The sequence below is a fragment of the Pipistrellus kuhlii genome, unplaced genomic scaffold (genome assembly GCF_014108245.1).
Source record: "Pipistrellus kuhlii isolate mPipKuh1 unplaced genomic scaffold, mPipKuh1.p scaffold_m20_p_96, whole genome shotgun sequence".
NCBI lineage: Eukaryota > Metazoa > Chordata > Mammalia > Chiroptera > Vespertilionidae > Pipistrellus > Pipistrellus kuhlii.
This window is the reverse complement of record NW_023425602.1, coordinates 608,668-631,634: the sequence shown is the minus strand read 5'-3', so window position 1 is coordinate 631,634 and position 22,967 is coordinate 608,668. Positions and strand designations below refer to the sequence as shown.

Sequence of the window (22,967 nt, the reverse complement as noted above, 5' to 3'; positions counted from 1 at the left end):
TATTCTCCCATTTAGTAGATTGTCTTTTCATTTCATTGTTTCCTTCACTTTCAGTTTGATGAATTCTCTTTTTTTTTTTTTTTTTTTCCTTTTACTCAAGAGGACATATCAGCCAAAACCGGTTTGGCTCAGTTGATAGAGCGTCGGCCTGCAGACTGAAAGGTCCCAGGTTCGATTCTGGTCAAGGGCATGTACCTTGGTTGCAGGCACATTGGTCAATGTTTCTCTCTCATCGATTTTTCTAACTCTCTATCTCTCTCCCTTCCTCTCTGTAAAAAACCAATAAAATATATTTTTAAAAAGAGGACATATCAAAAAGATATTACTAAGACTGATGTCAAATAGTTATTACCTGTTTTCTTCCAGGAGTTTTATGGTTTCATGCCTTACATTTATTTTTATTTTTTAAAAAATATATTTTATTGATTTTGTACAGAGAGGAAGGGAGAGAGATAGAGAGTTAGAAACATCGATGAGAGAGAGTCATCAATCAGCTGCTTCTTGCACACCCCCTACTGGGGATATGCCCACAACCAAGGTACATGCCCTTGACCGGAACCGAACCCAGGTCCCTTCAGTCCCCAAGCCGACGCTCTATCCATTGAGCCAAACCCGTCTCAGCTCATGTCTTACATTTAAATGTTCAGTCCATTTGGAGTCTATTTTTGAATAAGGTGTAAGAAAAAATATGACCAAAAAATGGGCAGAGGACATGAAGAGACATTTCTCTAAAGGAGATATACAGATGGCCAATAGTCACACAGAAAGATGTTCAGCCCTAGCCGGTTCGGCTCAGTGGATGGAGCATTGGTCAACGAGCTGTTGTCCTGGGTTTGATTCTAGTTAAGGGCACATGCCTTGGTTGCAAACTTGGTCCTGGCCCTGGTCCTGGTGTATGGAAGGCAACCAATCGTCTCGCACATTGATATTTCTGTCTCTCTGTCTCTCCCCCTCCCATCCACTCTTTCTCTCAAATCAATGGAAAAAAATAAAATAAATAAATAAAAAATTAACAACAACAAACAAGAGATGTTCAGCCCTGATGTGTGTCAGTTGCTTGGAGCACCATCTGTGCACCAAGGTGTAGTGGGATCAATTCCCAGTCAGGGCACCTATATAGGTTGCAGGTTTGATCCCCAGCTGGGGTGTGTATGGAAGGCAACCAATTAATGTTTCTTCCTCTCTCTCTCTCTCTCTCTCTCTCTTCCCTCCCCCCATCAAATTTATTTTTAATCCTCACCTGAGAATATTTTTTCCATTGATTTTTAAGGAGAGTGGAAAAGAGAGAGAAAAAGAAACACTGATGTGACAGACACACATGGATTGGTTGCCTCCCACATACCCCTGACCAAGGCTCAGAGCCTGCAACCAAGGTACGTGCCCTTGACCAGAATCAAACCCAGGACTCTTCAGTCCACAGGCTGACACTCTATCCACTGAGCCAAACTGGCCAGAGCTCAAATCAATTTTTTTAAAAAAATTTAAGCCGGAACCGGTTTGGCTCAATGGATAGAGCATCGGTTTGGGGAATGAAGGGACCCAGGTTCGATTCCGGTCAAGGGCATGTACCTTGGTTGCGAGCACATCCCCAGTAGGAGGTGTGCAAGAGGCAGCTGATTGATGACTCTCATCGATGTTTCTAACTCTCTATCTCTCTCCCTTCCTCTCTGTACAAAATCAATAAAATATATTTTAAAAAAATATTTAAAAAGGAAATATGTTCAACACCCACTAATAGTCAGGGAAATGCAAATCAAAATCATGAGATACCATCTTACACTAATGAGAATGGTTATTATAAAAAAAAGTCAACCAAAGGGAGCTTAGGGAGAAACCAAGATGGCGGCATAGGTAAACACCTAACTGCAGCCTCACACAACAATTTCAAAAAATACAACTAAAATATAAAATGGAAATTATCCAGCCAAAACCGGTTTAGCTCAGTGGATAGAGTGTCGGCCTGCGGACTGAAAGGTCCTGGGTTCGATTCCGGTCAAGGGCATGTACCTTGGTTGCGGGCACGTCCCCAGTGGGGGGTGTGCAAGAGGCATCTGATTGATGTTTCTAGCTCTCTGTTCTTCTCCCTTCCTCTCTGTGGAAAAATGATAAAATATATACTTTAAAAAATAAAAATAAAAATAAAAAAATGGACATTATCCAGAACTACAGGAAAGTTGACTGACTGGAAATTCTACAACTAGAAGGAAAGAGAAAACCAGAAGGAAGCGCGGAGGAGCTGTAAAGGCCCAAGGTACAGAGACACGTTGCACGCGCACACACACAGAGAGGACAGAGCCACAGAGGAGGGGCAGCTGAGTGCCTGGCTGGCGTTCCCTAGCAGGAAGGAGACAAAAGCTACAGACTGTGCTGAGCCCCAGTTCCGACTGCACTGAACCCTAGTTCTAGGCCAGACCCTGAGGACCCAGGCTCATACAGAGGGAATCTGGGCTGTAAGGCGGAAACTCAGGGGAGCGGTGAAAGGCAGAGCCCTGGAGGCACACAAATTGCGCGCAGAGGACAGACTGTTGACTGTGCCACTGGATTGCCCTAGCGGGAAGGAGACATAAGCTCCAGACTGCTCTTAACCTTACTTCCAACTGCACTGAACCCAGTTGCAGGCTCGTTGGGGGAGAGACTAGACTGTCTGGTAGCAGGTGAAACTCGAGGGCACCTTTCTCTCAGAGGTGCTTGCAGTGAGTACCGAAGGACACTGAGGAACACTGAAACTCAGGAACCTCATAGGGCGGGGCTGACGGAAGCCAAGGCTGTAAGCTCGACCCTGAAACTCCACCAAGGCTGTAAGCTCCACCCTGAAACTCCACCCCATCCAAGCTGAGCACAGAAGATTTTTCAATTTTCCAAGTCTAGTTGAATAAGGCTATCTCCCGGCATAGACACAGCTGAACCTCACAGCCAATTGGCCTGGAGGTTAGTTCCTCCCAGTGATACCAACAACAACCAAAACTTAACTACAATAGGCTGTACACATAGTCCACAAAGGGGTGCACCAAGACTGTCCACCTCAGATAACTGGGAGGCTGATTCACTGAACCATATAGGACACCTTAGCACACAAAGCCACCCTACCAACTCAGGGAAGCAGTGAAAATGCCTAGACAAGGAAACAGATCACAAACGAAAGAAATGGAGGACAAAAAGCGACTGGATATACAGTTCAAAACCACGCTTATAAGGTTTTTCAAGAATTTCCTAGAAAAGGCCGATAAAATAAATGAGACCTATGAGGATATGAAAAGGGATCAACTAGAAATAAAGAATACATTTTCTGAAATAAAAAATATACAGAGTCCTAAAAACAGAATGGAAGATTGCAGGAATCAAGTCAAAGATTTGGAACACAAAGAGTCAGAGGACACTCCTCTGCAGAAGCAAGAAGACAAGAGAATCCAGAAAGTTAAAGATAGTGTAAGAAACCTCTGGGACAACTTCAAGCGAACCAACATCAGAATTATGGGGGTCCCAGAAGATGACAGAGAGCAAGATATCGAAAACATACTGAAAGAAATTGTGACAGAAAACTTCCCCCACCTGGTGAAAGAATTAGACTTACAAGTCCAGGAAGCACAGAGAATCCCAAACAAAAGGAACCCAAAGAGGACCACACTAAGACATATCATAATTAAAATTCCAAGAGCAAAAGACAAGGAGAATATTAAAAGCAGCAAGAGAAAAGCAGGGAGTTACCTATAATATAAAGGAGCACCCCTACAATTGTCAGCTGATTTCTCAACAGAAACCATGCAGGCCAGACGGGAATGGCAAGAAATATTCAAGGTGATGACTAGCAAGAACCTACAGCCAAAAATACTCTACCCAGCAAAGATATCACTCAGAATCGAAGGCCAGATAAAGAGCTTCACAAATAAAAAAAAGCTAAAGGAGTTATCACCGCCAAACCAGAATTATATGAATTGCTGAAAGGGGTTCTTTAGGAAGAGGAAGAAAATAAAGATAAAAATTATGAACAACAAATTCGTAACTATTAACAAGTGAATCTAAAAACCAAGGGAATTAAAAAAACCCGATGAACAATATTAACTGTTGAATATAATAGAATCAGAGGTATGGAAGGGGAGTGAACTGAAGATTCTCGGGGAAAAGGTGAGTGGGGGGTGCGGGAAGAGACTGAACATAAACTGTGCACCTATGGATGAGGACAATGGGGGATGGGGAAAGGGCAGAGGGTGGGATGGGAACCTGGTGCAGGGGAGCAATGGAGGGGGGTGGAAAGGAACATTTGTAATAATATGAACAATAACATTTATTTTTTTTTAAATGGGGGGAAAAGTCAACAAAAGACAGGTGTTGAAATTAAAAATGGAAGCTACACTGACCTGCTCCCAGGGCCAAGCTAGAGCTATGTGAGGACAGTTCAGGGCTGGGTGCTCTGGGATTGAAGCTTGGTTTTCTGTGCTGAGTCATTCCCTTGTGCTGCAGAGAAGAAATGTCTCTGACATTGGCGATCAGGTATTTTTGGCCTGGGGGAAATGCAGTTGCCACACACTGTTGAAAGAACTCTTGACACATCTCGTGGCCCATAGCCTAAGCCAGTAGTCGCCAACCTTTCAGACCTCATGGACCACTCATTGGCAACCACTGGCCTAAGGCCAATCCAGGTGGATAACAGTAAGGCAGATCTCTGAAGGCTTTGAGTCTCTGCCTTATCTCATTATGGGTCTGGGGCTTGGAAAGCAGGCCTTGGTGCATGGATTCATGCACCGGTGGGGTCCCTCAGCGTGGCCTGCGGAGATGGCTGAAACTGGCAGCCCAACATCCCCTGAGAGTAGTGGTGCGCGAAGCAGCAGGCGGCCCAGAGGAGCCCAAGCCTGGCGAGGCGCTCCTGCTCATCCAGCCCCGCTGGGCCTGCTGCCACTCCGTAGGCTCGCTGCCGGTCCCCTGCAGGCTCTGCGCGCTTGTCCTAGTGCGATATTGGCGCTCCCATGACTGAGAAGCAGCCTCGAACTCGCTGTGTCTCTCCCAATGCCAGTCCCGGTCTGGGTCCGGGTCCAGGTCCAGATGGGGGAGGGGCATACAGGGGGGGTTTCAGGGGAGAGGCTCAAGCTGCAGCAGCTGCACTCGCCAGCCTTGCATCTGGTGCCCATCAGTCAGCTGTGGGAGCGCACTGACCACCATGGGGAAGCTTCTGCTTTGAGCATCTGCCCCCTGATGGTCAGTGCGTGTCATAGTGACTAAATGGTCAAATGATTGCTTAGGCTTTTATTTTATTTTATTTATTTATTTATTTATTTTTTATTTTTTATATATTTTATTGATTCTTTTACAGAGAGGAAGAGAGAGGGATAGAGAGTTAAAAACATCGATGAGAGAGAGTCATCGATCAGCTGCCTCCTGCACACCCCTATTGGGGATGTGCCCGCAACCAAGGTACATGCCCCCGACTGGAATCAAACCCGGGACCCTTCAGTCCCCAAGCTGACGCTCTATCCATTGAGCCAAACCGGTTTCGGCTGCTTAGGCTTTTATATGTATATATAGACTAAAGGCCCGGTGTGTGAAATTCAAGCACCGTTAGGGTCCCTAGGCCTGGTGGGCGATTAGGGCCAACTGGGGCCTTCTGGCTGCCGGCCAGGGACTTCCTTCATTCCGCACTGCCCCTGGTGGTCAGTGCACATCATAGCAAGTGATCGAACTCCCAGTCTCCTGGTCGAACTCCCAAGGGGGCAATTTGCATATTAGGCTTCTATATATATATATATATATATATATATATATATATATATATACACACACACACACACACACACACACACACACACACACATACACACTAGTGGCCTGGTGCACAAAATTCAGCCCAGCCTGCACCTTCCTGGGGTTTGGGCCTAAACCGGCAGTCAGATATCCCTCTCACAATCTGGGACAACTGGCTCCTAACTGCTCACCTGGCTGCCTGCCTGATCGCCCCTAATCATTCTGCCTGCCAACATGCTCCCCTCCAACTGTGCCCCCCCACCGCCTTCTCATCCCCAACTGTGCCCCCCTGCCCCCGCCGCTGGCCTGATTGCCCCTAACCACCTGTGCCTCAATCCTGTTACCATGGCTTTTTCCTGGAAGGTCGTTCAAAAGGTGTCCTGGAAGGTGTCCCTGTCTAATTAGCACATTATCCTTTTATTAGTATAGATTATATATATATAGATAAGATTGTGATAGGTTTGCATGGCCACAGATGACAACTAGGATTAATAGGGTGATCCCAATGTAAGGTATATAAATATATATTTAAGGTATATAAATATATATATATATATATATATATATATATATATATATATATATATAGTTTGAACACCTGAAACTAATATAATATTTTGTACCAATTACACAAATTATATATATATATATATATATATATATATAAAATACTAAAAACATCTCAATGAACTGAATGAATTTGGACTCTCGGTTAACAATAAGGTATCAATATTAGTTCATTATTGTAGGATATAATTAATATATTAATAATGAAGTAGTGAAGGATGTAAGGGAATTCTGTACTATCTTCTCAATTTCTCTGTAAATTTAAGACTTTTCTATAATTAACGTTTACAATAAGAAAACACAGAGGGATCTGACAGTCATTGGACTGTCTAAAACTAGAGAGCCTGTTAATACCAAATGTACAAAGGGGAGCTCTCGTATGCATGTTGGTAGCTGCTGTGAGTAGGTTCTTTTTGTTTTGTTTTTATCACAAACTAGAGGTCTGGTGCACAAAATTCATGCATGGGGGGTTGTCCCTCAGCCCAGTCTGTACCCTATCCAATCTGGGACCCCCTCAAGGGATGTCTGCCTGCCCAAATAGGCCCGATCCTGGTAGGGATCAGTCAGACATACCGCTCATAATCCAGGACTGGTGGCTCCCAATTGCTTGCCTGCCTGCTTTCCTGATTGCCCCTAACCACTTCAGCCTGCCAGCCTGATCACCCCCTAACCACTCACCTGACAACCTGATTGATGCCTAACTGTTCCCCTGCCAGACTGTTTGCCCCTAACTGCCCTCCCATGCAGGCCTGGTCCCCCCTCAACTGCTCTTCCCTGCAGGCCTGGTCCCCCCTCAACTTCCCTTCCCTGCAGGCCCGGTTGCCCCCAACTTCCCTCCTCTGTCATCCTGATCATCCCTAACTGCCCTCCCCTGAAGGCTTGTTCGTCCCCAACTGCCCTCCCAATTGTCCTCCCCTACTGGCCATCTTGTGGTGGCCATCTTTTGTCCACATGGAGTGATGGTCAATTTGTGTTGGAGTGATGGTCAATTTGCATATTACTCTTTTATTCGATAGGATAAGATTTGTTATTTGTCACTCTGAAGTCTGAGTAAGCAGAGTGTTGGCCTGGGCTCATGTCCATCTGCCCATTCACTTGAGTGCTGTCTCATTCCCACTCGGCTTTCCAGAGCTGCGCCCTTCACTGTGAAGCTCTGTGAGTTTCCCCCGTTCAAACTTGGGCTCCTTCAGCATTTGACTTTTCTTTCTTTCGTTTTCTTTTTCTTTTTTAAATATGTCTTAATTGATTTCCAAGAGAGAAAGGGAGAAAGAGAGAACTATTGATTGGCTGCTTTCTGCACATCCCCTACTGGGAATCAAGCCCACAACCTGGGCATGTGCCCTGACCAAGAATCGAACCGTGACCTCCATGCTCATTTGACTTTTCTAACAAAGTAATCGCGGAGTGGGCAAATAGATTGGCAAATCTTTTCCGTGTCTTTTCCAATGCTACCTGGAATCAGCTTATTGACATCTTTCAAGTCATTTGCACCCTTAGGTCATGATTTCCATCATCTTCTGGATTTGACAGACCTGATTATGAGGTAAGAGGTCTTCTGGATCTGATTGTTTTTAATTTTTTAAAATTAAAACCAACACAAAACAGATGAGGCAAATAACATTGGCAGTCTTGACATCAACATGAGCTTCAATCATGGTTGGCCACGTTTTTACCATGGAGCACACTTTGTCTGACACGGGTAAGATCCATGCCATGGGAGTTAGGCAGCTCAGGCCCTGAACAATTGGTAATTTGGGTTTCTAGCTGCAGTTTCATCGTTCTGCAGGCCAGCAAAGCTCACTCGAAAGACATGACCCCTGAGGCCCTCAGATGGGACTTCGGTTCCTGAGTCCTTGTGACTAGCGTTTTCCCAATCTTCCTTACCGTGCACAGAGCTGGCACTCTCGCGCAGGCCGCTTTTTCTTAGAGAACGGATCACACACTTTCTTCTTGGTTCCTTTGTGCCACCTTCTGTGAGCACTTGCTCTTGCCCACCACCATGGTGCTGCTCACAAAGGCAGAGGCTGTGGGTAGGTTCTTATTTATTTATTTATTTATTTATTAATATATTTTATTGATTTTCCTCAGAGAGGAAGGGAGGACAGAGAGCTAGAAACATCGATGAGAGAGAAACATCGACCAGCCGCCTCCTGCACACCCCCCACTGGGGATGTGCCCGCAACCAAGGTGCACGCCCTTGACCGGAATCAAATCTGGGACCTTTCAGTCCACAGACCGACGCTCTATCCACTGAGCCACACCAGCTTCGGCAGTAGGTTCTTCTTCTTTTTTTTTTTTTTTTAATCTTTTAAAAAATATATATTTTTACCCCTAGCTGGTTTGGCTCAGTAGAGTGTCTGCCTGTGACCAAAGGGTCCCAGATTCAATTCCAGTCAAGGGCATGACATATGGACATATCGGTTGCAGGCTCCTCCTCAGCCCGGGGCCTGATCAGGGTTAGTGCAGGAGAAAACCAATGGATGTGTTTCTGTCTTTCCCTCTCTCTAAAAAATCAGTGTAAAAATATCTTTTGGTGAGGATTTACACACACACACACACACACACACACACACACACACTAGTGGCCTGATGCACAAAATTCATGCACAGAAAAAGGCAATTAGAGGAAATAATTTAATATTGCTTTTTGCCCTTTCTCTATAGTAGCAGTGTCAGAGAGGAAAGAAAATTAGTAAAATGTATATGAAAACCTTCCTCCTTCAGAGTCTGGGGCAAATCACAAGATCCAGAGTCAAGTCCCTGCCCACCCACATGCACCTCAAAATCGCGTGAGGCCCAGACCCAGCTGGCCCCTGCCCCCATTGGGCTAGATCTGGCTACTCCCACCCTTGTCTAACCCTGTCACTGCCTCAGGTCCCCCAACAAGCCCCACTGGCAGGGGGTGCAGCCTCAGGTCCCCTGGCCTGGTGCTAGGGCGGGGGGCGAGGCCTGAGGTCTTCTAGCCCAGGACCAGGTTGGGAAGTGCACCTTGAGGTCCCCCATCAAGCCCCACTGGGTGCAGGGCGTGGCCTCAGGCCCCCTGGCCTGGTGCCAGAACAGGGGGCGAGGCCTGAGGTCCCCTGTCAAACGTATATTCTGAGGTCCCCTATAGTGCTGGAGTGGGGGCACGGCCTGAGTCCCCCCAACCCAGGACTGGGGGTGCACCTTGAGGTCCCCTGTGAAGCTCTGCTGGGTGGGGGGCACCACCTGAGGTCCCATCAAGCCCAGCCAGGCAGGGGGCTCAGCCTCAGGTACCCTGGCCTGGTGCTGGGGTGGGGTGCGATCTGAGGTTCCCTGGCCTGGTGCTAGGGCAGGGGCGCAGCCTGAGGTTCCCTGTCAAGCCCATGGGGGCCGGGGGAGGGTGTCAAGCCCATGGGGGGGGGGGGCGGGAGGGAAGGTTCCCTGTCAAGCCCATGGGGGCGGGGGAGGGAGGTCCCTGATGATTGCTCATTAAGGCTCCTTATGGGAACTTGTCCTCAGTTGTGTGTGCAGCCATCTTTGTGACGGAGTGATAGTCAATTAGCATATCCCCCGTTTATTAGATAGGAGATATATATATATATATTCCCTCCCTTCAGTTTACAGGCCAAAGCTCTATCCACTGCGCCAAACCGGATTTTTAACTCTGGCAGAGAAAATTTTGCTTTCACATTGTAGCCTGCCTTATAAACAGGTCTGTAAGGGAATGGATTAACACAAAAGATCCTGGAGGTTTCCGATTAGTAAGTGGTGTTCAATGAGTGGGTTGCAGAGGCCAGTTCCAGCGCATGAAGCTCGGATAAAGTCAGCAGGCCGCCGTTTACAGCTGCGGTGGGTAAGCTTTCCACCCCAACACGCGCACGTGTCTGTCCCGCCAGAAGCCCCGGCCTCAGCCTGGGACACCGGCGCGCCCGCTCCGCCTCCTGGGCCTGCGGGGTTCGCGGGGCGGCGGACCGGCTGGGCGGCCGCTCCGCCAGCACCGGGCAGAGGCCGGCCTCACCGGGGGACAGCCACGCGGAACCGAGCCCCGAGGGGCCGCGGGGCCGCCCCCTCTCCCCCCGGGAACCCCCGCTTCCCGGCGGGACTGGGCGGTGGCTCCGGGCGTGGCGAGGGGAGGGGAGCCGCTCGGGGCGGGCGGGGCCGGAGGGGCGCGGCGGAGGGCGGGGGGGCCGGCCTGGGCGGACCCGGAGGGGCGGGGCCGGAGGGGCGGGGCGGAGGGGCGGGGCGGGGCCTGCCTGGGCGGGGCGGGGGACGGGGGGGCCGGCCTGGGCGGGCCCGGAGGGGCGGGCCCGGAGGGGCGGGGCGGAGGGGCGGGGCGGGGCCTGCCTGGGCGGGGCGGGGGACGGGGGGCCGGCCTGGGCGGGCCCGGAGGGGCGGGGCGGGGCCTGCCTGGGCGGGCCCGGAGGGGCGGGGCGGGGACGGGGCGGGGCCTGCCTGGGCGGGCCCGGAGGGGCGGGGCCGGAGGGGCGGGGCGGGGCCTGCCTGGGCGGGGCGGGGGACGGGGGGCCGGCCTGGGCGGGCCCGGAGGGGCGGGGCGGAGCCTGCCTGGGCGGGCCCGGGGGGGCGGGGCGGGGCCTGCCTGGGCGGGCCCGGAGGGGCGGGGCCTGCCTGGGCGGGCCCGGAGGGGCGGGGCCTGCGGCGCGGGAACCCCAGCCCGCGCTGCCCGCGCTCCGCCATGGCCCCCGCGCTGCTGCTGGTCCCGGCCGCGCTCGCGTCCTTCCTGCTGGCCTTCGGCACCGGCGTGGAGTTCGTGCGCTTCGCCTCCCTCCGGCCTCTGCTCGGCCGGGCGCCGGAGCCCGCGGGTGCCGGTGAGCGGGGGCGGCCCTGCGCCGGGAGGTGGGCGGGAGGCGGGAGCGGGCGGGGCCTGGCGGCGGCCCGGGGCGGGGCTGCAGCCCGCGCTCCGTTAGCAGTCCGACCGCGGTTCGGGCGGCGGGCGCGGGGCGGCTTAGGGGCCTCTGGGCGGCGAGGGGCGGGCCGGGGCCCCCCGCGCGCCCGGCGCCTGCCCCCGGGAACCTCCGGGCTCGGAAGCAGGCGGGAAGGGGAGGACGGCGAGGGGGAACGAGGCGGGGCTGCAGATGCAGCAGTGAGGCTCTGGGCTGGTACAGACGGTGCGGACACCCGGCCTGGGACCCGGAGAGGCGGGGCGGAGGGGCGGGGCGGGGCCTGCCTGGGCGGGGCGGGGGGCGGGGGGCCGGCCTGGGTGTCCGCACCGTGTTCCTGCTCTACCCCCCCCCCCCCCCCCCCCCCGTCCCCCAGAGGCGCCCCGGGGCTGGCTGGCCGCCTTTCAGGACCGCGGCGTCCTGGCTCCCCTGGCGTGGGATCTGGGGCTCCTGCTGCTGTTTGTGGGGCAGCACAGCCTCATGGCGACTGAGCCGGTGAAGGTGTGGCTGTCTCGGCACTTTGGGGTTCTGCAGAGGTCTCTGTACGTGGCCTGCACTGCGCTGGCCTTGCAGGTATGCGGCTGGAAGCTGAGTCCCTAAGGGAGAGTCTGGGAAGGAGGCCCTGGATTGGGGGTGGGCAGGGAAGTGTGGGTTAGAGAACGCAGGGTGCTCAGGACTCTGATCTCAGCTGTTCCCACAGCACACACCTTACTTTACATCCGGAAGGGTGCACTGCCCAGCCCGTTTGGCTCAGGGGGTAGAACGTCTGCCCGAGGACTGGAGGGTCAAGGGCATGTACCTCGATACAGAGTCTGGGAGGCAACCAATTGATGTTTCTCTATCGTTGTTTCTCTCTGTCTCGCCCTCCGTTCCACTCTCTAAAAATGTGCTCGTGAGGATAAACAAGAAGGTGCACCGTGTCCTCCCCCAAGCACCAGTGCCATGCGCACTGCCCCCCACAATGTCAGGCTGCCCTCGCGCTCTCCCCACCTACAGGAGCAGGCTCCAGGGTCAGTCTTTTATTTACCAAAGGCCCGCGCCTCCCTCCCCGTCTCCCGCAGCTTCGTCCAAAAGGATGTCCGGTCAAATTAGCATATTACACTTTTATTATAGGTTTTCTTTTCTTTTTTTAAAATATATTTTTATTGACTTCTTACAGAGAGCAAGGGAGAGGGATAGAGTTAGAAACATCGATGAGAGTCATCCATCAGCTGCCTCTTGCACGCCCCCTACTGGGGCCGTGCCCGCAACCAACGTACATGCCCCTGACCGGAATCGAACCTGGGACCTTTCAGTCCGCAAGCTGACGCTCTATTCACTGAGCCAAACCAGTTTCGGAAGTTTTCTTTTTATTCTTATTTATTTATTTATTTTTAAAAATACATTTTATTGATTTTTATTTTTTTTTACAGAGAGGGAGAGGGAAAGAAAGTTAGAAACATCGATGATAGAGAAACACCCATCAGCTGCCTCCTGCACACTCCCTACTGGGAATGTGCCCGCAACCAAGGTACATGCCCTTGACTGGAATTGAACCCGGGACCCTTCAGTCCGCAGGCCGATGCTCTATCTACTGAGCCAAACCGGTTTTGGCATCTTTTTATTCTTTTTAAAAATATATATATTTTATTGATTTTTTTACAGAGAGGAAGAGAACTAGAAACATCGAGAGAGAAACATCGATCAGCTGCTTCCTGCACACCCCCTACTGGGTACGTGCTGGCAACCAAGGTACATGCCCTTGACCGGACTCTCTGTCAGCAGGCTGACGCTCTATCCACTGAGCAAAACCGGTTTCGGCTAAAGGTTTTCTTTTTAATCCTCACCGGAGTATATTTTTCCACTGATTTTCAGATAAGTGGAAGAGAGAAATATCGATGTGAGAGAAACATCCATTGGTTGCCTCCTGCACTTGCCCCGACCAGGGCCTGTACCAGGGGAGGAGCCTGGAACTGAGGTACTTGCCCTCGACGGGAACTGAACCCGGGACCCTTTGGTCTGCAGGCCAAGGCTCTATCCATTGAGCCAGACCGTCTCGAGCCAGGCTTCCTAGTTAGTACTCGCTTGTCTTCTCGGGGTGCTGGCATAGGCTCACCTCATGTAAGACCTCTGGAAGATTGGGTCATCCTTATATCCTTGGAACCCACCCAGCACCTCCTCGAGCTGAGTGTTGGTGATGCTCTTGGTAAAGATGGGGAGCGAGCTGCAGGCCCCGGGTGGGACAGCCTGTCCAGGTCTCCCAGCCCCTCGTCCTCCCCAGCTGGTGATGCGATGCTGGGAGCCCGTCCCCAGAGGCCCTGTGCTGTGGGCCGCTCAGGCCGAGCCCTGGGCGACCTGGGTGCCCCTGCTGTGCTTCGTGCTGCACGCGGTGTCCTGGCTGCTCATCTTCAGCATCCTCCTCGTCTTCGACTACGCGGAGCTCATGGGCCTCAAGCAGGTGCGCTCCGTCCCTGCCGCCCGGGCTCTCCATCCTGGCCGGCCCAGGCTCCCCCTCCACGGCGGCCCCCTCCGCCGCCTTCACCCGCCTCGCCTGTGTGCCAGACTCCCCGGCTCGCCTCAGGCCAGAAACCTGGGCCCGTGGGAGGGTCCCGGCAGGGAGGTGAGGGTCAGGGCCCAAGACCTGGAAGGGGAGCCATCGTGGTGGGGCACCTGCAGGGGGGAGGGGGGCGGGTGAGAGCCTGGCTGACGGCTCCTCTCCTAGGTGTACTACCACGTGCGAGGGCTGGGCGAGCCCCTCGCCCTGAAGTCCCCCCGCGCTCTGAGGCTCTTCTCCCACCTGCGCCACCCCGTGTGCGTGGAGCTGCTGACGGTGCTGTGGGTGGTGCCCACCCTGGGCACCGACCGGCTCCTCCTCGCCCTCCTCCTCACTCTGTACCTGGGCCTGGCCCATGGACTTGACCAGCAAGACCTCTGCTACCTCCGGGCCCAGCTGCAAAGAAAACTGCACCTGCTCTCCCGGCCCCAGGAGGGCGGGCCCGAGTGAGGAGGAGCCTGGTGTCAGCCCTGCTCGCCTCTGCCCTTGGGATTCAAACTCCTGGACTCGCTCAGACCAGAGGCGCCCTCCCATGCACTCCACGCCCTCAATCCCCAGTCCATCCCACGCCCTCAGTCCCGAGTGTCAGCACTCCAGGCCCGCTCCTCGCCAGCCAGGAAGGGGGGGGCTTGCAGGTCTCACAGCTGTGGGCGTGACCCTCCTCCCCAGCCTCCTCAGGGAGAGGGTCCCGCCTGGCTACTCCCGGGCACTCGCCCTGCATCTCGGGGTCCCCTTCGTCCCCTTGCGCCCCCTCCGCCTCGCACGACCGCACCTCGAGGCCCTGGTTCCGTCCTGCAGCTGAGCCGGGCGGACTGTGCCTTCATTCGGTGACTAAGCCCGCCCTCCGAGGAGCACGCGTGGCGGGAAAATAAATCGCAGCCCTTTCTCTGCACTTGGCGCGCTGTTTGTGGGAGCCGCGGCCCAAACCGCGCCTCGCCCCGGCACCGCTGGGCGGCGGCGGCGCCCTCGGACCCGCCCCGCCTTCCGGAGGACCCGGCCCTCCTCCCCTCCCGGGCCCTGGCCGCCCTGGCCACGAGGGGCGAGCCCAGAGCTGCGCCTCCCGCCGCCCCGACCCCGGCCCGGTGCTCGGAGCAGGACAAAGGCGGGGCGGGAGGGGGAGGCGGGAGGCGGGCCGCTTCCTCCCCGTCCCCCGAGGGGCCTGAGTCACGGCGCTGGCTCCGGACCGCGGGAGCGGCTGGGGGGCCGGACGGAGGGCCGGGGCGGCGGCGGCGGCGGCGGCGGAGACCGCTCCCCGGGGTTGGCGGGAGCAGGTCCCGCCCCTCCTCGGCCCCGCCCCGCGCCCCCATCCTCTCCCCATTGTCCTCTGACGAGTGGTCGCTGGCCGTTCGCTCTGCGTCCCTCCGGCCTCCGCGCCTCCCCTCTCCTCCGGACCGGGCCGCCGACCCTCCCCTCCGGGCGCAGCGTGAGTGCAGCGAGGGGCCTCCGCGGGCGGGCGGCGTCTGCCGGTGCGATGCCCGGTCGGGGCAGAGGCGGAGCCGGTCCGCGCTCCCGGGTCCGGGCACCGCGGGGAGGGGGGGGGACGGGGGCGGGCGCCGGGTGGGAAGTCCCCGCGGTGGGAAGTCCCGGGCTCCGGGGCGGAGGCGGCGGGAGGCGCCCAGCACAGCTGCACGGGGAGCCTGGACCTCGGGCCGCGGCGGCGCCCGGCTGTGCCCGCTGGTCGCCCGGGCCCCCGGGCCCCCTGGCCCTGGCCCTCCCCGCTCTCCGCCCCTCGCCCCCTGACCTCCGCCCTCCCCGCCCCCGCCTCCAGCCTCTCCCCTCCCACCTCGCACCAACTTCTCTCCTCACGTCGCTGGCACCCTGAACCCTGAGCTGCCAAATCTGAATCTCCCCTCCGCTGCCGCGTCCCTCGCATCTGCTGGCCTTTCCTTCACCTCCTGGTCTCCGTCCCCTGCCTCAGTGCCGGCTCTCCCGCCCGCCGTCCAGGCTCACCCGCCTCAGCAGCCTCTCCCTGCCTCTGCCTCCAGTGCCCCTCACCTGCACCTCGGGCCATGGCCACCATCCCGGACTGGAAGCTCCAGCTGCTGGCCCGGCGCCGGCAGGAGGAGGCGGCCGCGCGGGGCCGCGAGAAGGCGGAGCGGGAGCGCCTGTCCCAGATGCCAGCTTGGAAGCGGGGGCTCCTGGAGCGCCGCCGGGCCAAGCTGGGTCTGTGCCCCGGGGAGCCCAGCGCTGCGTCCGGGCCTCCAGAGGCCGGGCCTCCAGACCCAGACCAGTCTGCGGTCCTGCGGGAGGCCATCGGCCCGGTGCACCAGAACCGATTCATCCGGCAGGAGCGCCAGCAGCAGCAGCAGCAGCGGCGGAGTGACGAGCTGCCGGCGGAAAGGAGGCTGGGGCCTTCGGAGGCCCGGGAGTGGAGGCCCAGCCCTGGGGAGATGCAGGAGCTCGGCCCCGGGGAGAGGGCGTCCGGGGAAGAGCGGCTCAGCCCCCGGGAAGCCGGCGACGGGAGGCCGGGGACAGGGGGAGCCCGAGAGCCAAGCCCCAAGCCTGCGGGGCACCCGGGCCGGCCGCGCCAGGGCGAGGCTGGGGACCGGGCCTCGGGGCTGCCGGAGGCGCGGCGCTGGCGGCCGAGCCCGGGCGAAGCGGACCCGGCGGAGCCTCGAGAACAAAGCCCCGGGAGCGGGAGCGAGGCTGCGGCCCCGCCATGGAGGCCTGGCTGCGCGGAGGCCCTGGAGCTGAGTGCGAGGCCGCTGGAGCCGTCGGAGCGGAGCCTGAGCCCCGGAGGAGGGACGGGCAGCTCCGCGGACAGGGGGCGCCCCGAGGACGCGCGGGCTCCCCGGCCGGCCCCGCAGGAGCCCCCAGGGCCGCCCGGGGCCCTGACGCGCGAGGCTGCGGGCGGCCCTGACGGCGGGCAGCCCGCCGAGCGGAGCCCCAGCCCCGCCGAGGCTGCGGAGGGGGACCCCGGGCCGGCCGAAGGGTGGAAATGGACCCTGCACTCTGGGAGGGCTCGAGAACGGACAGCCAGGGACGCGGAGCCCGCCCCTCGGAAGCCAGCCCCTGCGGAGCCCGCCGGCCAGCTCCCCGGGCCTCCCGGGGTGGAGGCTGCGGAGGAGGCGGGGGCTCCGGGGCCGCTGCGGAGCCGCTGCGCCGGGCCCTGCCCCCTCCCGCCCCGGGACGCGGGGCAGCAGGAAGAGGAAGCCGAGGTGCCGCGGCCCCGGCCCGCGCCCGCGCCTCTGTCTCCCCCGCCGCCGGCCCCCCAGCCCCCCGGGGACTCCCTCATGAGCCGGCTGTTCTATGGGGTGAAGGCAGGGCCGGGGCTGGGGGCGCCCCGCCGCAGCGGACACACCTTCACCGTCAACCCCAGGCGGTCTGCGCCGCACGCGGCCCCGGCCGCTCCCGCCCCCGCCGACGCGGCCCCGGCGGCCGGGAAGAAGCGGTACCCCACCGCCGAGGAGATCGCGGTCCTGGGGGGCTACCTCCGCCTCAGCCGCAGCTGCCTGGTGAAGGGGTCCCCGGAAAGGCACCACAAACAGGTAGGGAGCAGCACGCAGGCTTCCACGCCGCCCCGCTCTGGCTGTCTCGGGCCCCTGCCTCCTGGGCCTTTGCGGTGGCAGCCTCCGCCCCTCCGCACACAGCCCTGGTCCGGCCGCCCTGGGTGTCTGCCCACGGCCACGCTGTCCCTGGGGCGTCTCAAGGTGTGCCCCGGCTGCTCCCTCGGGCTCTGAGGCCCCCGTTTCTTTCTTTCCTTTCCTCTGAGTCTGAGCCAGCCAGCCCCTCTGGTGGGAGACAGGCCAGCAACCTTGATTGTGTCAAGCAGGGTCACAGGATGAGGAGCCCTCGCCGGGGAGAAGTGGGGCGGGGGGGTGGCTTTGGGGTTCTAGGGAGAAATGAAGGAGGGGAGGGAGGCCGGAGAGTCCCAAGGAAGAGAGCGCGCTGGAGGGCGCGGCCTGGGCTGGGGGCAGTGGGGCTGGCACAGGAGTCTGCCCCTGGGAGACGCACACTGAGGCCTTCAGAGTGGGTGACCTCAGGCTGCACCCAGCTGGGCCACAGCCCGCCCCTCCCTCCCTCTCTCCTCTGCCAAAGACCTCTCAGCCTCCCTGCCTTCACCTTCCTCCCGGCCTTGCCCCCCTCTCAGGAATGGCTCACACTGGGGTTCCCCTCTCCCTGGCCTCTCCCTCCCCTTGGGGTGGAAAAAGAGAAGTGAACTTGGAGGCAGTGCTGAGAGCAGGGAGTCCCACGGGAGTTGAGGACAGGGGTGGGGCCAAGGCCAGCGGAGGGTCAGAGGTTAGACTGGAATCGGGGGTGCAGGAAAGTGGGAGAAGCAGGCTGAGGGCTCCCCTGGCCTGGCCCTGGTCCAACCCCTTCCGCAGTCCCTTCCAGCTCATACATGTTCCCGAGACGGAAGCCCTTCCTGGCGTCTAGTCCTCATCCCACATGGGCCGTCCTCAGGGACCACAGGCCAGATGCAGCTTGGGGTGCTCTGTCCCCCGTCACCATCGCAAGGAGCCTAAGCGCCCACCCGAGCCTGAGCCTGCAGCGAGGGGTCAGGAAGGCAAGGCCAGTGTTCAGAAAAGTCACTTCCTGCGGAGTTAGCTGGCTTTGCTTTGGGGTGGAAAGAGCAGAGGGATCGTGAAGTTTGAACCCAAAGTCCAGGGCCATCGGGTGCAGGGCAGGACCTGTGGTGGTGACCATACCTGGGTCAGGGATCTGGGGAGCCGGAAGCAGATCGCCCAAACAGGAAGCCTGGGGTGGGGGCCGGAAGGCGGTGGGCGAGTGGGGACCGGACCTGCCTGCCAGCACGCTCAGGATGTGGTGAGAGGAGGAAGCAGAGCTGCTGGGGGTGGGGCGGAGCAGGCTCTGGGCCCACATGCCCTTCGCTCTGTCAGGCTGCTGGGGGCTCGGTGCCCTGATCCAGCTCTGCCCCTAGCTCAGGGATGGAGCACCGCCTCTGCCTGCCCCCCCCCAGGTAACATCTGTGGGCTAATTCCATCAGCCTATTCTTGCCCCCGGGCCCAGAGCCCCTCCCTCCAGCCCCTCGGGACCTTATATAGCTGGTGAGCCAGTGAGTCACCCCGCGCCCCCTCCCGCAGGCTGTGCATTCCTGGGAAGTCAGTCAGATGCTGGGGTTGGGGGAGGGAAGCAGCGTGTGGGGAGAGTCCGACATGGACTGAAAGCAAAGGGAACGGGTCCTTCTCAGCTGCTTAATAAACGGCAGAGCTTGTTTTCCCGAAAGGGGAAATGAAAAAAGAGAAATGGGTTCCCCAGTGTGGGTACATCTGTCAGCAACAGAGCAGAGATGCCCCTTTAAGAAGTCTGGATGGAAGGGGTCTGGTTGCTGTCACCAATTCTGTCAGCCATTCCACAGGCTGGGCTCCCCCGGCCTTGGTCCTCTGCCGGGACCTCCTCGGGTCTGCGTGGCCCCTCAGAGCTTTTCCCAGCAAAGCACCTCCCGTTCTCCTGTTGACAAAACCAGGTGGTGGAAGCTACAGGGCCAGGAGGAGCGGGGCTGGATGGGGCTGGGCGTGACTGTCGTGGTGGTTGGGGGCAGGGGAGCACTGGGTATGTTTGGGGAGGGGTGTTCCAGGCAGGGGTGGGGGAGACAGCCAGTGCCAAGGCCTGTGTGCGGGAGGGAGGATGCCCAAGAGGTGAGGGCGTGGCCTGGGCAGCATCCTCCAGTGCTTCCCAAAGTGTGGTCCTCGTCCCCCCAGGGGTCAGGAAGAGTCTGGTGGGGTACGCGTTGCACCGGAGTTTGGTGGGGATATGCACTGCACCGTGCTTACCTCGCCTAATTCTACGTTCTCATGAGTACGAGGGGTACTCAGCGTTATGAAAATTATAGAAGGGGTGCCCGAATGTCAGAAGTTTGGGGAACACTGCTAGACTTTGGTCAGGCTCTGGCTTTTGTCCCCAGTGAGATGGGGAGCCACTGCAAGAGTGACTGTCCCTGAGTTTCAGGCTGTTAGCAACTTCCTGTCCAGCACCTCCAGGCTCCTCTGCTTGCAGCCATCTGCAGAGGCGGGGATGGGGGGACGGCCGTGTCTCACCACGGGGGCTGGAAGGCCTGACAGGTGTGGCCCTTTCGAAGCAGTTCGCAGGGATCCTGGTTTTCCGCTCCGAGTGAATCCCTCGCTGCCCCTCTCCCCTGAGCTTCTGAGGGGCCGGGCTGCGGGGGGAGAGGCTGGGGGAACAGCTGGGCTATTCTGGAGTCTCCCTGCGTCTCCGACTGGGTTCTGTCCGGTCCGCTGGCCTGGTGCTCTCCACCCCCCTGGTTTGCCTGGACTTTCCTCTGGGGTCCCCTTCCGGCTGCACCTTTGGGGACTCGGTCTTGTCTTCCCCTGTGCTGCGGAGTCTGCCTGGTTTGTTCCCCGGACCCGCCCCCCCCCCAGCCGCTCAAGTCTGACAGAGGACTTCCTTCCACGTGTTACCGTGTACTTACCCTCTGCCCGCCGCTGCAGAGCGGGGACCTGGGCCCTCCCCTCTGCCCTGCCGCACTCAGTCTCCTGGTTTTGAAACTGACGGAGGAAAACGTCCCAGATGCGGGGGGAGGGCAAAGGCGGCGGGCGCCCAGTCCAGCCCCTCGCCCACCTTGCCCGGCGCTGACCTGCATCCTTCGCCTCCTCCCCCTCCCCCCTCAGCTCAAGATCTCCTTCAGCGAGACGGCCCTGGAGACCACGTACCAGTACCCCTCCGAGAGCTCGGTGCTGCGGGAGCTGGGCCCCGAGCCCGAGGCCCCCAGCGCTCCCAGCGCCCCCGCGCCCCAGCCCGACGACGACGATGACGAGGAGGAGGAGCTGCAGGCGGAGCCCCCGGGCGGGCTGCGCTCCAAGGCGCTGCTAGTGGGTGAGTGCGGCGCCGCCTGGCGTCCAGAGCGGGCACTGCGGTCCCGGAGGAAGAGGGGCTGCGGGGTGGGCCCGGGTTGGTCAGCAGCTCAGAACCAGGTTTCCTGAGCCCCGGTGTGGGTGACAGCACCGGGTGGGCAGTCAGGCCTGAGTTTGAATTTTATATTCTCTTATGGTTGTGGCCTCAGGGAAATAATGGCTGATTGGCCTCAATTTATTATTTTAATTTTTAATTTTTTTTTTTTTTTTATTTCAGAGAGGAAGGGAAAGGGAGAGAGACATACAAACATCAATGACAGTCATTGATCGAACCCTCAACCCAGGCATGTGCCCTTGAACAGAATCAAACCCAGGACCCTTCAGTCCATAGGCCGACTGTTTATCCACTGAGCCAAACCAGCAAGGACAATTTTTTAGTATTTTATTTTAGAGAGAGTGGAAGGGAAAGAGAATGAGAGAGTGATGTGAGAGAGACACATTGATTGGTTGCTTCCAACACGTGCCCTGACTACAATCAGGGATTGAGCCTGCAACACAGGTACATATCCTTAACCAGAATTGAACCCAAGACCGTTCAATTTGTAGGCCGACACTCTAGCAGGCGTCTTCAAACTACGGCCCGCGGGCCACATGCGGCCCGCAGAGGAGTCTGATCCGGCCCGCCAGGTTTTTTGGGCAGTGAGCGCAGCCGAGGTGTTACAGTAGGAATTAGTAGTTCATATAGTCCGGCCCTCCAGCTCTCTGAGGGACCGTGATCTGGCCCCCACTTTAAAAAGTTTGAGGACCCCTCCACTGAGCACACTGGCCAGAGCTCAATTTATTATTAAGATGGTGTTAAAAATGACTGTCTCCTGGAGTTGCTGAGAGGGTTAAGTAATTTTTATGAAGTTTCCTGGTAGTAAGAAGCACTCAAAATGTGGACAATATCAGACACTGCCTGGTGCCGTTGGCCCCGCAGGCGGGGGAGATGGGGGAGGCCCGAGGCGGAGGCTGGCACTCATTCAGGTTATCGCCTCCTCTCCCACAGACGAGTCCTGCCGGCGGTGGCCCTCTTCCAGCACAGGGACACACCTTCCTCCTTCCCAGAACTGAAGATCCTGGACCCCAGACGATTCAGAACAGATGCCCCTGAAAATGAGCCTGGCAGGGAAGGACAGCCAACGTCCTCCAGCCAGCTCTCCTCACCCTGTTTCTGAGGACAGAGCCCGAATGCCACTCACCCAAAGTCCCCAGTGAGTGTCACATGTGGGCATACTCCCTCGGTGACCCCAGTGCCCAGGCGGAGCTCACAGGATGGTGGGGAGGAGAGCCCTCCAGCTCCGTGGGCACCGTACTCCGCCCTACGGCCCAGTCCTTACAGGCTCCTTTATCCTGTTCCTTAGGCACTGCTCTTCGTTTGCAGCTCCTGCTTCCTCTCTCTTTTTAAAAATATTTTTTTATTGATTTCAGAGGGAGAGAGATAGAAACATCAAGGATGAGAGAGAACCATCAATTGGTTGCCTCCTGCATGCCCCCACTGGGGATCAAGCCTGCAACCAGGGCCTGTGCCCTGACTGGGAATCGAACCATGACCTCCTGGTTCATAGGTTGATGCTCAACCACTGAGCCACACTAGCTGGGCTCTTGCCTCCTCTCTTGACCATAACCTGGTTTACAAATCCCCCAGTTCCCCTCCCACAAGGTCCCAGGTTTACAAGCCACACCCATTTCCCACGTCCTGTGGCCCTCTTCCGTGGCCCCGAAGTCACCTCGTTGGGAATGACCCGGGGTGTGGCTTCCTCCACGTTTGCTCAGTATTACTCGGCCTTCGTTTCCCAGAGGGAAGCTGGGAACCTTAGCTCAGTGCCCCATCTGGTTATTTAATTCTGTCCTCCTCATGGCGCACAAGTGAATTGAATTGCAAGGGTTTGGTGTGACTAAGGAAGCACCTCAATTCTCCCCCGCTACTCCTTCCTTACCAACTGCCTGTTTGTTTTTAAAAAGACAAAAACAATTTTTCATAATAAAGTGGAGTTCTTTCCAACTCTCTTGTTGCTTCTCCTTCTTTAGGAAAAAAAAGTGTATGTGGTGGTTCTGGCTCTTCCAAGCCTCTGCCATCTTCCCACGGGCCAAGGACAGGAAGTGGGGTGCTGTGGCTGTGGGCGGCTGGGGAGCCCCAGGGGCTTCTCAGGCTGGTCTGAGGAAGGTCAGTTGAAGTGTCTGCCAGACGCGGCCAGTGCAATGAGGGCAGACTACCCTGTTAGGTTCAACCCCACGCCTGGCACCTCACAGACAAAAAGTTATTTCTAGAAGGAAGGATTCCGTAAACAAATCAGAAGATGAGAAGAGCTAAGGTACTGGAGGGTCCAGCATCCAGAGGCCAACGGCAACTCGAGGGCGGGCCGTGTGCCCCTGCCAACCCTGAGGCCTTCCTCGTCCTGCAGGCTCAGGGCCAGCGGTGTCCGGCCACCCTGGCCGGTGGCTCGTTGGCGCTCCATCCCG

At 57.6% G+C, this 22,967-nt stretch overlaps 2 protein-coding genes across 4 annotated transcripts; both read left to right on the top strand.

The window, feature by feature from the left end:
- Positions 1-10,885: 10,885 nt before the first annotated feature.
- Positions 10,886-20,244, top strand: NRM (nurim). 3 transcript variants are annotated; one of them, XM_036428977.2, is made up of 5 exons: positions 10,897-11,087; positions 11,536-11,732; positions 13,420-13,596; positions 13,861-14,181; positions 20,214-20,244. In XM_036428977.2, exons 1-4 carry the CDS (start codon positions 10,955-10,957, stop codon positions 14,140-14,142), a joined length of 789 nt encoding a protein of 262 aa, XP_036284870.1. In that variant the 5' UTR covers positions 10,897-10,954; the 3' UTR covers positions 14,143-14,181; positions 20,214-20,244. The 3 variants fall into 3 exon arrangements, with proteins under 3 accessions (XP_045434297.1, XP_036284870.1, XP_045434296.1); XM_045578340.1 differs by lacking the exon at positions 20,214-20,244 and having other exon boundaries at positions 13,861-14,584; XM_045578341.1 differs by lacking the exons at positions 13,861-14,181; positions 20,214-20,244 and having other exon boundaries at positions 10,886-11,087; positions 13,385-13,563.
- On the top strand, positions 14,854-22,509 carry PPP1R18 (protein phosphatase 1 regulatory subunit 18). Its single transcript, XM_045578320.1, has 4 exons — positions 14,854-15,115; positions 15,678-17,180; positions 20,283-20,487; positions 21,514-22,509. The coding sequence occupies exons 2-4, from the start codon at positions 15,702-15,704 to the stop codon at positions 21,576-21,578; spliced, it is 1,749 nt and encodes a 582-aa protein (XP_045434276.1). The 5' UTR covers positions 14,854-15,115; positions 15,678-15,701; the 3' UTR covers positions 21,579-22,509.
- Positions 22,510-22,967: the final 458 nt, after the last annotated feature.

Bases quoted from the DNA above. Each gene is read 5' to 3' on its own strand.
- PPP1R18 (XM_045578320.1), top strand. From the start codon at position 15,702: ATGGCCACCATCCCGGACTGGAAGCTCCAGCTGCTGGCCCGGCGCCGG. The intron at 17,181-20,282 runs GTAGGGAGCAGC...CTCCCCCCTCAG, and splicing joins CGGAAAGGCACCACAAACAG to CTCAAGATCTCCTTCAGCGA. The intron at 20,488-21,513 runs GTGAGTGCGGCG...CCTCTCCCACAG, and splicing joins CTCCAAGGCGCTGCTAGTGG to ACGAGTCCTGCCGGCGGTGG.
- NRM (XM_036428977.2), top strand. From the start codon at position 10,955: ATGGCCCCCGCGCTGCTGCTGGTCCCGGCCGCGCTCGCGTCCTTCCTG. The intron at 11,088-11,535 runs GTGAGCGGGGGC...CCCGTCCCCCAG, and splicing joins GCCGGAGCCCGCGGGTGCCG to AGGCGCCCCGGGGCTGGCTG. The intron at 11,733-13,419 runs GTATGCGGCTGG...CGTCCTCCCCAG, and splicing joins GCACTGCGCTGGCCTTGCAG to CTGGTGATGCGATGCTGGGA.